Source organism: Phlebotomus papatasi, chromosome 2 (assembly GCF_024763615.1).
Source record: "Phlebotomus papatasi isolate M1 chromosome 2, Ppap_2.1, whole genome shotgun sequence".
NCBI classification, from domain to species: domain Eukaryota; kingdom Metazoa; phylum Arthropoda; class Insecta; order Diptera; family Psychodidae; genus Phlebotomus; species Phlebotomus papatasi.
Window position 1 is genome coordinate 84,404,601 of NC_077223.1, and position 14,003 is coordinate 84,418,603.

The window sequence follows — 14,003 nt, forward strand, 5'->3', positions numbered from 1 at the left end:
AAATTTAATTTAGAAAACTCATTAAAAAAAAAAAACAAAAAAAGTCTTTTGCGTGTTTTTATGTCTCCTTTCTTCTCTATATATATTTTTTTAAATATAAAATAAAAATATTTCTTTAGTCAAAAAAAAATTGAGTAACTAATACATTTGATCATTATACAATTAAAAAGAGAATTTTTTTTGGTTATACAATTCCCTCCCAGCAGAAAATATCAATCTGCAGCGTGGAAGTAAAATATTGGCTATTTAATGCTTTTCATTTCTTACATCTTTTTTTTTCTTTAATTAATAACTATATTTTGTTGATTTCAAATGGAGTAATTTACACTTCAATAATGTACTGTTTTATTTATTTATATTTTTTATTTAGTTTTGTTTTTTTCAAAGAAGCTAACTATTCACGATGAACCACCAACTTGATTTTGTCTGTAATAATTTAATTTTTATCTCTACTCTAGCAACAATGTTTATTTGCTTTTTTTTATTTCACAAAAAAAAAAAAGAAAAAAGTTGGTTATATTTTTTTCTTCCACATTTGCACCCATCCATTATTTTTTTCAATTAAATAATTACTTTTTTTTTCAATAATTTATGCAATCTTTCCAATATTGATTTTAAACACCTTTGTTATTTTTTGTTTTGTGTGATTTCTCACGACGAAGACTGGAGATGTTATTGGCCTCCCTCTCTCAATGTGATTTTTTTTTAATTTATATTTTTTGACTACCCACCCAATGATCTTTTTTTTTTGGCCTCTACGCCACCCTCCGAAGCTAAATTATCTATTGCTACTGTGGCACAATTCGCCGCTGGAGCTGGACTCGGTGTAACTGGGTGTACCCTCGGTCCATGTGGGCGTTGAGCCCTCGCCCGACGTCCACGCTAGGCCTCCCTTGGACCCGTAGTGGCTGCTCCCCGATGAAATGTCCATGCCCAAGTGGCTGTGCACTCGAATTTCTGAAATGCTGCAAAAGCCAACAGGAAAAGCCAATTAGGCACTGACTAACTAATTTTAATTTATTGCGGAAGGAAAAGAGGAAAGCATTTTGGGATGATGAAATATCGGAACTTTCGGAGGCACAACTTGAGGATTAGATAAATTGAGCATAAATATTAACCCTGTATTGTCATTAAAAACATATTAAAGAATTTTTATTCTTTTCTATTTCTAATATTTCTAACGATTTGGTAAAAATTTATGCAAAATTTAAAGGAAAAGTAATAACTATACAACTTTATTTAACATTCCAACTTCCATCCATCTCCTCTAGATGGCACTAAAATTGTCTTCTTCGCTTCATATCACTTAAGAACTCTTTAGAAACTCAATGATTGCTTTCTCCGCAATGTTTTACGGTGCATTAAAGAAGATGCAGTGGCATACAAATTGTAGAAATAGATTTAATTGTATTTGTTGTAAAGTACATTTTAAAATTTGAGGTTATATTTGTCTTAACCTCGAAAATTTATTTAAAAGATAAAATTTCGCAAATTATGGACGAAATCTCACAATTTTATGTATTTCTAGTAGAGAAATCTTGTAAATAAAACTCTTACTGTGTTATCACACTTGCACATTAAAATTTTAATATTGCTCCTTGGAAATTACAAGGGGCCAACTCAATCTGAGTCATTTTTCAGGAGACAGCATGAAAGATTCAACTTTGTCTAAATAATTTTCTCAATTAAGTATGCGAATAAAAATAATTTAGTTCTTTTCTATTTGTAGGAGCATTATTATAAACATCGAAACATACATATTTTTACCTTTCAAAATATGTTTTTTTTAAGAGTTAGCTCTTTGTCATTCTAAAGGATGCGCAAATTTTCATGAAATTAGAATGACACGGGATCAACTTGCTTGAGTTAGTCCCTTGTTTCACAAAAATTTGAACGATAAATCTATTTTGTGCCCCTTTACTTCAAACAAAATTGCGCAAGCAATCACAAAGAGTAAATTGAAAAACTTTTCTAATAACGAAATTTATTGACTCATATCATCTGAAATTTTATTAAATTCTCTGAGTGTATTAAAATCTCAAAATCGCCAAAAAGTGAGTTGGCCCCTTGTAATTTCCAAGGAGCGATATGTAACTCATCTCATCAATATTTTAAAAACTAGGCGAAAGTGCCTTATTTTTAAAATATATTGCGGAATCGCATTTAATCAGAAACATAGAAAAAATTGTCATTATAAAGCTTGGGACCGTGCAAAGTATGGGCACTTTACTACTTTCATGCTGAAACTCGTTCTCGTACGAATCTCTATTGCCTAGGCCTAGGCGGTTCTCTTGTTTTCTAATGTCCACCATTGGCATTACTAGCATTACTATTCATTCGCATTTACTGGACGAATTCAAAGCTGATACACCATGAGAAATATTTTTCTGCTACTGCTCAGCTTTGAACTCGAGACCTCACAGTCATAGGCACTACTCCATTCACTGATTCACTTGAGGCTCTGGGGTTAGACTTCATATAACGTAAAACTTTTTGAATTAACCTTGAAACTTTTTGAATTAATTAATTTTTGAGGGTTATTATGATTTTTAAATTTTTTTTTGTGGTTATGTTCAGCCTAACCTCAAATATTTTTTCTATATGATTTAAACTTAAATGCTAAAAAGACTTAAATTTTGTTCTTTCTGCTCATTTAAATTATTTTGAAACAATTATTTGAATATATTTTTAAGAAATTTGAGAGATCCAATTAAAATTTAACATTTTTTTTAGATTTTTCTGGTGAAAGTTTGCCTCAAAAAATATTTCTGGTATATTTGAGGTTAGACTTTACATGAATTGAAATTTCGGGAATTAACCTATTATCCAAATAACGAGAAATCATCCAGGATAAAGTTTCATGAAATACATAATATAAATCAGAGGTGTGCAAGAACCGTTGAAACCGAATAATCGTCAAAATAAATTTACTCAGGTAGCGTTTTGAGCATTAACGTTTGTTCGGTTTCAAACGTTTCTTGCACACCTCTGAATAAATTAATAAACATCAAATAGTAAAATAAAGTCATATGTTCCATTTCTCTATAAAAAAATTTATATCTCATGATCATGACCTAATTAATACTTCGCTTTAAACTTTTTTGGACAGATAGACAACCTATAAATTACTCGATTTAAGGACCAGTATAGCAATGGAATGATCTAAAACCTTCAGGAAGATTGAATTTATCAACTAAATTTGTAATTCGTTGCCGAAATCGATATTTTTATTGTTCCTCCACTGAGAAAAAAAGAGGCTACGATTAACTTTTTTTCGTCATGACTTTAACACCTTTCGGGTGTAAAAATATATCAACATTTTTCAATATTAATTTTACACCTTTTGAGGGCAAAAATCAACATGAAAAAGGGTAACTTTAACCCCCAATACACCTAAAAAGGGTAATATTTACACCGATTTCGAATCAATACTGTAGGGTAAAATTAACATTTCCGGAATGTTATTTTAACTTTTTCGGATTTCTCTGACTGTCTCTATAATTTCAGTCGAGTATTTTTTCTATAATTTTTAATAATAGGGTAAAATGGGATAATTTTGAACCATTTCCAGTTTAGAACATTTAAAATGTTCTAGCTGTTTTAGATGGGTAAAGGGTGAAAGAAGACGAAATAGAAGAAAAGAAACAGTAGAAAGTACGAAGAAAAAGAAAAACCCTTCTTCGTAGATTTTCTTTCGAACATCTACAAAAAAGTGAGAAAATCTCAAAATTCCAAATTGGGAATGGTTCTAAATTACCCCATTTTACCTTATTAAGTGTTTTTACTGCCCTATTTCCGCTAATTGGGCTACTTTAGGGTGACGTAAATGAAGATATTCCTGCTTTATTGCTAAATGAAAAACTTTTATTATAAACTCGTTATAATTTTACTGAGAAACATAACTCAATTATCGTTTGAAATGCTAAAACTTTATATTTAAATTAGATATGGATAGAAAACCCTAAAATTGTGGACTTGAACCTTTTGGACCTGAAGAATTAAATGGATCAATCAGTCAGGAAAGATTTTAAAGATTTTGAGATAAAAATACTTGTTTATGCAAATTTCTAGGGACTTAAATAAATCTGAACAATGAAGTTTAATTTCTAAATTTCTGGAAGTCAAAAAAATTAATTTTAACTTGAAATTAACAAATTTACAAAAAATTGATAAAAAAAAGTTTGGAATGTTCTACAATTTACTAAAACTGGCTAAAGAGTTTCTAACTCCTCTTAGAATAAACGAAAATTCAGATATTTTGAAATATTATAAAAATTATTTGGAATGTATAATTATATTTTTTTACTAAATTTATTGTAATGAAAGGAATTTTTAGACAAAAAGAATTGCTAAAAACAAACAAGCATGAACGATGGAAAATTTTCCCCCATAACTATTCACTGATTGGTATCAATTTGCTAAAACTAATTTCCCCAACTCCCCTTTGCTTCACACTTCAACAGAAACTTCCAAGTGATAATTTGTTCACTTGCTCAACTTTATCAAAAAAAAAAAAGTGCACATCAACTGTTAACAAAGTTTTCGAAATGATTCTAAAGTTAGCTCTAGCAGAAAATATTAATTAGAAACTCGCAATATGAGATAAACTCACTGTGAATATCTCTTCTCAAAATTGGTCAAATAAGTCAACTTGTGCCTTCGGCAAGTCTCACAATAAAAAAAATGAAAGACATTAGAAAATAAAAGTAAAAGACATTAAAACAGTTTCGGACTCACTTTTGCGGGAGAAATTTGTTTTGTGTTTTTTTTTGGGTGAATTTACCTCACAACATCCTCCTCGTACGAAGTTGAGGCCATCGTCTTGTTGCTGCCCGCAGCTGCTCCCGGCGAAGAATGATGTTTGGCCAGACTAGAACTGTACTCGGAGATGTCATCGAACGGCGGAGGCGGAGTCGAACATCCAGACGGAGCCGTTCCTGCAAACATTATTTGTTACATATTGCTGATCTTTCAATCCTAACAGAAAATTCAATTTTAACTTGAATTTGCGGTTTTTTTTAATGACTTTTGACAGTTGTCAAAATTGTCTGTCATTGTCTCAATAAGAAACTGACAGTTCGAAAATTTAATAATTCCAGCAAAATTTTGAAAAGTCTCCAAAAAAACCGCAAGTTCAGGGACATTTTAAACCGCACTTATTTACTTTACTAATTCTCTGGACCAATTCATCACATAATTTACTGATTTCACATTTTTCTCTCAAAAAACAGCAGCTATGTCTCCAAGCTATTCATTATGATACTCATTTATAAAAATGATCATAAACGTGGAAAATCTAATACCTTTGTTATTAAGTTTAAAAGTGAGCTCATTATAATTGAAGATGTATAGAAAAATTTCATGAACTTTTGCAAAACTACAACTTTTCAAAACATCACGACTTCGTGTGATCATCACTAGGACCCGTTAAACGATTCAAACCAAAAGATCGTTTTTCGAAATCTCGATGTCGAATCCTCATTTTCGATTTCGATCGAAAATTTTATTTTTTGTTTGTTCGAATTCAAAGATAGTGCAATACATAATCCGTATATTTTTCAATCCCGTGTAGTTGGGATACTCAGAGGGCGCGTTTCAGATGGCGGATAGGGAATGGTTGTAGATGCTGTAGTTGGTTCTAGAACCTGGCTATAGTCTGTTTGGAAATAGCTAGGCTAAATTCAGCTAATTCAAAACCTGCTCTAAATGGAAATTTTTCGCTACTCCAAATGGAAACGTCACCGTTTTTATGATAAATACAGTACTAAATTATCATATTTATATATTTCCTATACCACACTTTCATATTTAGTTAATTTTGCTTCAAATAAAGCGAAAATCCATTCATATTCACAAATTTTGATTTGTTAATTTCTCAGAAAAATTAAAAGTGTACCTTTTCACCATCGAATTTTTCATCGTTCGACCATGTTTTCCAATGAAAAACACAATAAAGTGTCTGTTGTTTATACGTTTTGTTTTAGATAAATTAAATGCTAATCTTTATTGTTAACGGTACGTGAAGTTTTCAAATGAAATAATTACCTATTTCGTGAACAAAAAGGGTTTTTCTGAAGTGTCTGCAAATGCTTCAATAGGAAACCCCGGAAATATGATTTTTTTTTGGAGAGATTTTCTTATTGTTTTAGATGGGAAAGGAATAAGAACAAATCCTGCACGCAAGAGCAACTAAACAAGGTTTTGGAAGCCTTTTGTCGCGGTTTCACTTACACTGTTTGTCTCCAATTAAAAACTTTCCCTTGTCTCCATTTGAAATAATATGTTTCCAATAGAAGCATTTTACGTTCGCGTATTTGTCTTGTATTTAAGAAGTTTTCAAATTATATCTAAAGAATTTTCACTAAACAGTAACATTCTAGAAGAGTCAAGGAGCAAATTTATGTAATTCTCTTTAGAAAAAATATGAACTTAATGTGTTGAATCTTCTGTCAAAGTTAAAGCGTCTGGAAATGGTTTTGAATTAGGACATTTGCCCTAGTTTATCTTTTTTTCTTTTGCTTTTTTTCTCTTTTTCCTATTATTCATATATTTTCTTGTTCATCTGTGTATTTTCCCTTTCTTTTTAAATTCTTTTTTCTTGCCACGCGATTGTAAGAGGGTTGTACCCTATTTGTTGCGGATTTTTGAAATGAATTAAATAAATAAATAAATAAATAAATTTACGAGAAACGTTGAAACGTTATTGGAGCCATCTAGGGTAGGATATGGTATTTAGGAGTCTTGTCTATTTTGGAATTTTGAGATTTTCTCACTGTTTCGGAATGGTCAGAGAGAAAAAGAAAACCACGGAGAAGTACAAGGCTTTGCATTCGAAAGTATTTCTTCATTGTTTTTTTTCCGTTTGCCATCTAAAACTTTTAGGAAATATCAAAGTTCCGAATTAGACTATTCCGAATTAGGATTTATGAATCAACAGATTTGGAGATTTTTAAATTTAGAATTCGGCATAATCAGATGCATCATTGTAACACTGAGAAAAAAAGAGGGTGCGATTAACTTTTTTAAAAGGTGTTAATTTTACACCTTTTTAAGAGTAAAATTAACATGAAAAAGGGTAACTTTAACTCCTAATACACCTAAAAAGGGTAATATTTACACCGATTTTGGATCAATACTACAGGGTAAAATTAACATTTCCGGAATGTTATTTTAACTTTTTCGGATTTCGCCCAGTGAAGCTCATAATCTCGAATAGCTTGCTTATTTTATTAATTTCTAGTCAATAAATCAGTAAATGTTTTGAATTGGCCCATTAATTTTGTTAGTTGTTAGTATGACACTTTATCAATCTTATTTGATAAGAATTAAACTCTTTGAGAGTGCCCATTTGTTTTGCAAAATCATAATGCTTTTTCTTTGGACATTTGGATGCCCACATTTGGGGATATACAAAATAAGTAAAATCAACTGAAGGTCTGATGGTTGACAATTTGGTGAGACTACCTGTTGATGAGTGATCCAAGAAATCATCACTGGCCGGATTACAGCGATTAGAGTCCACGAGTTTTCGGTTATTTGGCGATTTTCGTGGTGGAACGGGCGGTGGGACTTTGGATTTTTGAATCTTTGACTTGCTTTGCTTCAGTGGCGGTTGCTGTACATTCGCCACAACATTTTGATTATTACTCGCAACAGACGGAAGTGTCGAAGTCTTATTTTTATGCGGAGTATTCTTCATTATTGAATTAACTGAATTTGTTAATTTGTTTTATTTTTTTTGGGCAATATTTGTTAGTAATTCCACAGATTATCCATCATTTTTTTTGTTAAAAGCAGCATGAAATATAGATTTTAAATCCATTTGAGTTTTTTTTTCCAAAATTTGAGAATTTTTTTTAATAAAAAAAAAACAACAATACAACTACGTGTTTCTTGTGTAATGTGTGTTTTATGTGTATTTAGATAAGAAAAAGTGCTTTTAGTGAGCCTCTACCATGTAGGTTTTGAAAATTTGCATCAAATATGCATCAAATTTACCCGGATTGGTTGCTGAATTGCTAGTACTATTGGTAAATGGGGGATGATTGGAGTCCCCGGGGAATGCTATAAAAATTTCAGAGAAAAAAAATACATTCTGGTTAGTTCTTTTCATCATCAAGTTAAGAAAGTAATATTAAAGCAAAATTGACAATAATCATGCAATTATTTTTTTCTCTTTTACATTTTGAAATCTACTGCATTTTTATTATTTCACATACCTTGAAATTCAATATCATTAGTTGATGCCTTTGCCATCATTTTTGAAATACTTTTTCGCTTCGACGGTGAATGTTTGAGAGCTGAAACAAAAAAAAAAAGACGAAAGGAAGATTTATATTAATGTTACAAATTAAAAAAAGAGAGAGAATTTATCGCTTGGGGAACAGCCCATAAAACAAACAAAATATTAAATTATTTCATCATAATTGAACAAAGTTGTTCGCAAAATTTGCAGCAAATTAAAATGAATATATTGAAGATCATTTGGATAATTTGAATATATTGAAGATCTCTTATTTGGCCAAAAAGGTTACTTTGTAAATTTCAGGTTATGTTTGACATAACCTCAAAAAAAAACAAATACCAAAATTTTAGTTATCTAAATTTGCGTAGATTTTGAGTCCAAATACAATTGTCATTGATAATTTAGCTCGCAAGAAGATTTGACTGAAGAAATTTCTGAAATGAAGATTTTTCAGGTCTCTATTGTTGTAAAAGAAGATTTTAAATTATTTTTACTTTACTGTTTTTAGAATTCGAAAAATTTCTCGGAAATTTCAACAAAGCTGACAGATGTAATCCCTAAAAGACTGCTTATTTACACTTCATTTGTTTAGTATAGTGATAAAATCACATTATGACTTCAATTTTAATTTTTTGAGGTTAGGTTATAAATTATTGATCGTATCGGAATATTTGTTACAATTTAATCATGTTGCAATGTCGTATAATCTGCTGATCATAGATCGCCTAGAAGCACCTCCCCGCAATATGAAAGCTTCTTCCGTGCTCCCAGAATTTTTTGGGCAGAGGCGCTGCATTATTACGTTTTATCATATTTGAAAATGTATTTTTTCTATACATTCAGATCTTTTGCACCGGGAGGGACTCGGACTCACAAATGTGAGAGTCGAGTCAGAGATCTCACCGCTCAAGAACCTGCGGTTTTGCCTATTGCTACACTATAAGATCACCAAAGTTAGGCTGAACATAACCTAAAATGCAAGTGGAAAATTTGTTTAAGTTGCAGACAAAGGAAAACATTGGGTGTTAGTTTTTACGCATCCTAGCAAATGCAGAAATTACAACCGAGTTTTCATTTGGCTACAACCCGAAGAAATATTTCGCACACATAATTAAAACCGTTTTACATTTATCACATAACCTAAAATTTTCTTCAACGAATAAGAGAATTCAGTTTATAATTAAAATTTTTAATAAATTTTCAAACAGTAGCTAAAAAAACAGAATTTTCAGCATATTTTTCCAGAATGGATCAGCGAAAATATGCTGAACAAATTAATAAGAGAAAATAGAAAATAGTGGTACAAAACTTCTCTCCATTGAAGCTTCAAAGCCTTAAAGACTTTCATAATTAAAATAAAATTGCAATTTTTATTTTAAGAAAACAGTTTTTTAAAAGAAACTGCCCTGTGATATAGACATTTTAAAATATGTACATAAAATTGCTAAATCTCATTTCCTTCATACCAAAAAACTCGAAAGAGATCAGAAATTTGTATAAAACGTAAGGTTATGTTGGTTATAACCTCAAAATTTTCTAATGCCAAATCGTTTTTCAATAAAAAGCAAATAAATTGTTTGAAATCGTTTTAAAATAAATAGGTGTGATGAGAATTAGAAGGAATAACACCTAAAGCAATAATTCGTGGAATATTTAAAAGAAAGGTTAGTAACGATTAATTTAATTCTTTTTTTTTTGGCATAAAAGGTTATTTTGTCATGGATAACGTTGAAAAACAGAAGATTCTACGTGAGATATAGCGGATATAGCTTAATTTCACATCTGGGCGCTATTTTAAACATTCATTTGATCATTTGAGATTTAGCGTTCTTTTATTTCTAAATTAGATTAATTTCTAACCTCAAAATAAGAGATTCCAACATAAAATTTTTTAGGTTAAAAACGTATTAAATAGAATTTAGAAGGAAAGAACTTTCGAAATGCAAAACAGTGTTTTCAGGAACAGATAATAATTTTTTTTATGATTACGTATAGCAGGATAAATGGTATCATTTACATAAAATAAGACGTTCAGGTTCAGAGTAGCCCTTTTTGCTCTAAGCGACATAAATGTAAAGTTTTCAAGGATCTCTATTCCACTTCAATTTAATTCAATTTGCTTAAAAACAGACAAACTGTCCTTTGTAGACAAATTTGTCGTAGACTTTTATAATTGAGAAGGACTTGTGGAATGAGTAAAGGCTATGTGATTCAAGACAATTTCCTTTCTCGGCTTCACATGTAAGGAATTCCAATGAATGATGTCTTGTAAAAACAGGAATGCAAAAATTGTGACTCTGTGATTCAGGCACATTGAGACAAAAAAAATCTGGAAGATCCATTACTTTCATGGATTTTTTAGGTTATATCCAACATAACCTTATATTCAAAACTAACCTCTCTTTGTTTAATAAGAGTATGAGCTCCAACGCTTATTAAATCAATGTCACAAATAAAGTAGTATTTGATAAACCTAAAATACATAAACAATAAAAAGTAAAAGAATATTTAAGTTTATTACTAAAAACTTTCTCTGATTTTTAAGGTTAGGTCAACATAACCTCATATCTTTAATAACCTCTCCGCTGAACATACAACAAAAAAACATATAATTTTCTTCTTTGAATCACATTCAAAAAGGAAATACTTTTGCACTTCCCAGGTAGGAAATTCTAATGGATGATGCCTTGTACAAAAAATAATCAAAAATTTTGTTTATGTGATCCAGGCACATGGAGACACAAAAATCTGGAAGAAGCATTTTCATAGACTTTTTAGGTTATATCGAACATAACCTTACATTTAAAACTAACCTTTTTGTTTAAAGGCTAAATCAATTTAATTTTTTTTCAGCAGTGCACATTTAAAATTACATTTAATAACCTCAAAAAATCCTAGCTCCTTCAAATTTTCGTAAAACATTTTCTAACCTATTTCTAACAAAATTAGTAAATATATTCAGCTGGTATCTCTTTCTTCTCATAAAAGCTCAAAAACACAAGTAGAACAATTTTAAGATTTTCTTTATATCATTCAAAATTTTGTCTCATTTTTGAGGTTAGGTCAACATAACTTTACATATTTAAATAACCTCCTATCCGAATAAAATAAAACTAATTTTCTTTTTAAAATCACATCAGTTACGATTGTTTGCTTGCAAATTTTGCGACAAACCCTGTAAACACCACCAAAAACCAAAAAGAGAAAATAATTGTAAAACAAACACTTCACACATTTCTTGATACATTTTCCTTCATCAAAAATTTACCCATCCAAATATTATTTTATTTTGGTTATTTATCCACCCCTTTTGTCAGACAAAATAAACAATATTTTTGTGAGATATAGAAATTATATATGATTTGGTGATGGTAAATGGAGGAGTTACTAAAAAAAATTTATTTTAGAGGTGGTGGAATTTATGATAAGATTTTTACAGCGGAAAAAAAGAAATCACAAAATCTACGTGGAATAATTTTGTGTCATCAAATGAAATAAGAAAAAAAATTAATTTAATAAAAATTACAGGGTGGAAAAATGGAAGATAAAGGCGGGGTGAAAAAAAAGGTAAAAAAAAGTTAAGGCAAAGAGTTTTACACAAGTTTTACCTATATAACTGGTGACCAAAGTACGAAATTTTCTATGATTTCCTTTAATCTCAGGAAGGTCCACTTTAGCGGCAGAAAGTAAAAATTTACACAGTTGTTTAATCTCTCGTCTTCTTTCTCAATTTTTTTCGGGTATTTTTGTTTGTTTTGGTTTTTATCAGAGAAAAGACAGATTTAGAAAGCGATAGAATCTAAATTACAAAGAATCTAAATGATATTTATCTCATACTAGAATTGTAATTACTAAAAATAAAACAAATAGAATCACTAAAAGATTCCAATAATAATTCTGCCCTAGAGAAAAGACAGAATTAGTAGCAATAGATAAATTTTGAGTGGGCCAATAGTACACCAAAAATAAGAAAACAAGAATATATATACCATTTGGAAAGGCGAATGATTTGATCCAAAAAAAATGAATAATTCAATGAGAACATAAACTTGATACATACGTGAGGGAATTTTCTTGAAGACCGTTTTAGCCATAAAATCCTGAAATCTTTGAGCATAGAACGATGGCCGACAGACAGATACTGTGTCCTGAAAGTTAATTCAAGAGACAAAAGAAAAAGTTACATTGCCCCTATTTCTTCAAATAAATCGAGATAAAATCGATTTATTTTTTCTGGTATTTCTCAGGGTAAATAAAAGAAAAGAAAAAAATAAACTAAAACTTACCCCATCGTGAATAATACTTTTGAATGTGTGCTCCAACTTCTTCTTCAATCTGTACGACTGAAGGATGTCAATGATGCCAATAAATAGCAAGAGTCTTTCACCCTTTTCACTCCTAGCTGGAATTCCACCGGGTCTGTCGACAGAGAGACACATTTCAATCAATTAACTATTCATCAACATCCCAAACTCACTTTAACTCGTTTACATCGTCTCTCAAGAGACCTTTGCGCAACAATTCTAAAGCAAGTCAATGTAACAAGGATCTCTTCTACACCTACATTAACTCATCTTCTAACCCAATTTACAAAATAATTGAATAAATTCATGCACATTTCTCTTGGTTTATTCAACTTAAGTAATCAAAATTTGTATTTATAACTTTATTTAATAATTCTAGCATATTGAGTTACAAAGAACTCTGCCTTCATATATCATTTTGAAATTACCTATTCAAACAATAACTGACATTTATCTCTTGAATTTATTTGAGCTTTTTATTTACTGTTTACACTGAAATCTAATTAATGAAACACCATTCCTATATAATTGCTTCAATTGCTTTTAATGTAAGACCCATTTACATAAGGGTATTTTTATTCGAAATCTCCTTTTCGAAATAAAATCCTCCACTGATTTATCCCGTCTTATTTTTGCCTCACTTTCGGCGCAAAGCTTATGCTTTACGAAGTTAGATGTTCGAAATATTTTCAAAAATTTGTATATGCTATAACAAAAGGGAAAATTAAACTACATTTTAAGTAAAACATTTTGATTCGAAATTGCCCTTTTAAAATCGAAATATTTCAGTGAGTTCTCAATGTGTCTAAACCTAAACCGAAATCGAAAGCTCCATGAACATTTGTTTAAATTTTTCGAACAAAAAAATCGTTGGATTTCAAATGATTTGGTGGGTGCAAACGCAAGTAAATTTTGATTCTTCAATAGTGTCTTGGCTAAAAAAAAAGGTAAACGGAACTCTATTTGCACAAAAAGTAATTGATATTCGAAAAATTCAAATTCAGTTTTTAATTTTTATACTAATGATGACACTGGCACACCTTTTCAATTATTGTGTAAAATTCAATCATTTGAAATTTTACCTCTCACTCTTTCAAACTGAAATAAGATATGTTTATCTCTTTCCTTCAAATGAAATTTGAAATTGAAATTGAAAATGAAATTTCAATTTTACCTCTCACTCTTTCAAACTAAAATAAGATATGTTTATCTCTTTCCCTCAAATGAAATTTGAAATTGAAATTGAAAATGAAATTTCAATTTTCATTTGACAGAAAGAGATAAACATATCTTATTTTAGTTTGAAAGAGTGAGAGGTGAAATTTCAATCAATTGAATTTTACACAATTGAAAAGGTGTGCCAGCGCCATAAGTTTTCGCACAAGATGGAGAAAATCTATGAAACATCACACTGAGAATCTGGTAAAAGTTACCTGTAGGGGAATTCTGTAATT

General features: G+C 30.1%; 1 protein-coding gene across 7 annotated transcripts in view; it reads right to left on the minus strand.

The window, feature by feature from the left end:
• Positions 1-46: 46 nt before the first annotated feature.
• The window catches only part of LOC129804752 (phosphatidylinositol 4-phosphate 5-kinase type-1 alpha), a 33,513-nt gene continuing 19,556 nt past the window's right edge, over positions 47-14,003 (minus strand). Inside the window, exons 5-12 of one of the 7 annotated variants that reach the window (XM_055852330.1) lie at positions 12,532-12,664; positions 12,306-12,393; positions 11,854-11,916; positions 8,220-8,300; positions 7,999-8,064; positions 7,465-7,710; positions 4,784-4,937; positions 47-965 (exon numbers count right to left, since the gene is read on the minus strand). In XM_055852330.1, the coding sequence (XP_055708305.1) occupies positions 779-965; positions 4,784-4,937; positions 7,465-7,710; positions 7,999-8,064; positions 8,220-8,300; positions 11,854-11,916; positions 12,306-12,393; positions 12,532-12,664 (1,018 nt within the window). In that variant the 3' untranslated portion in view covers positions 47-778. Of the gene's footprint in view, positions 966-4,737; positions 4,938-7,464; positions 7,711-7,998; positions 8,065-8,219; positions 8,301-11,853; positions 11,917-12,305; positions 12,394-12,531; positions 12,665-14,003 lie in introns of all 7 variants that reach the window. The other 6 variants (XM_055852332.1, XM_055852331.1, XM_055852333.1 and 3 more) reach the window with 6 other exon arrangements.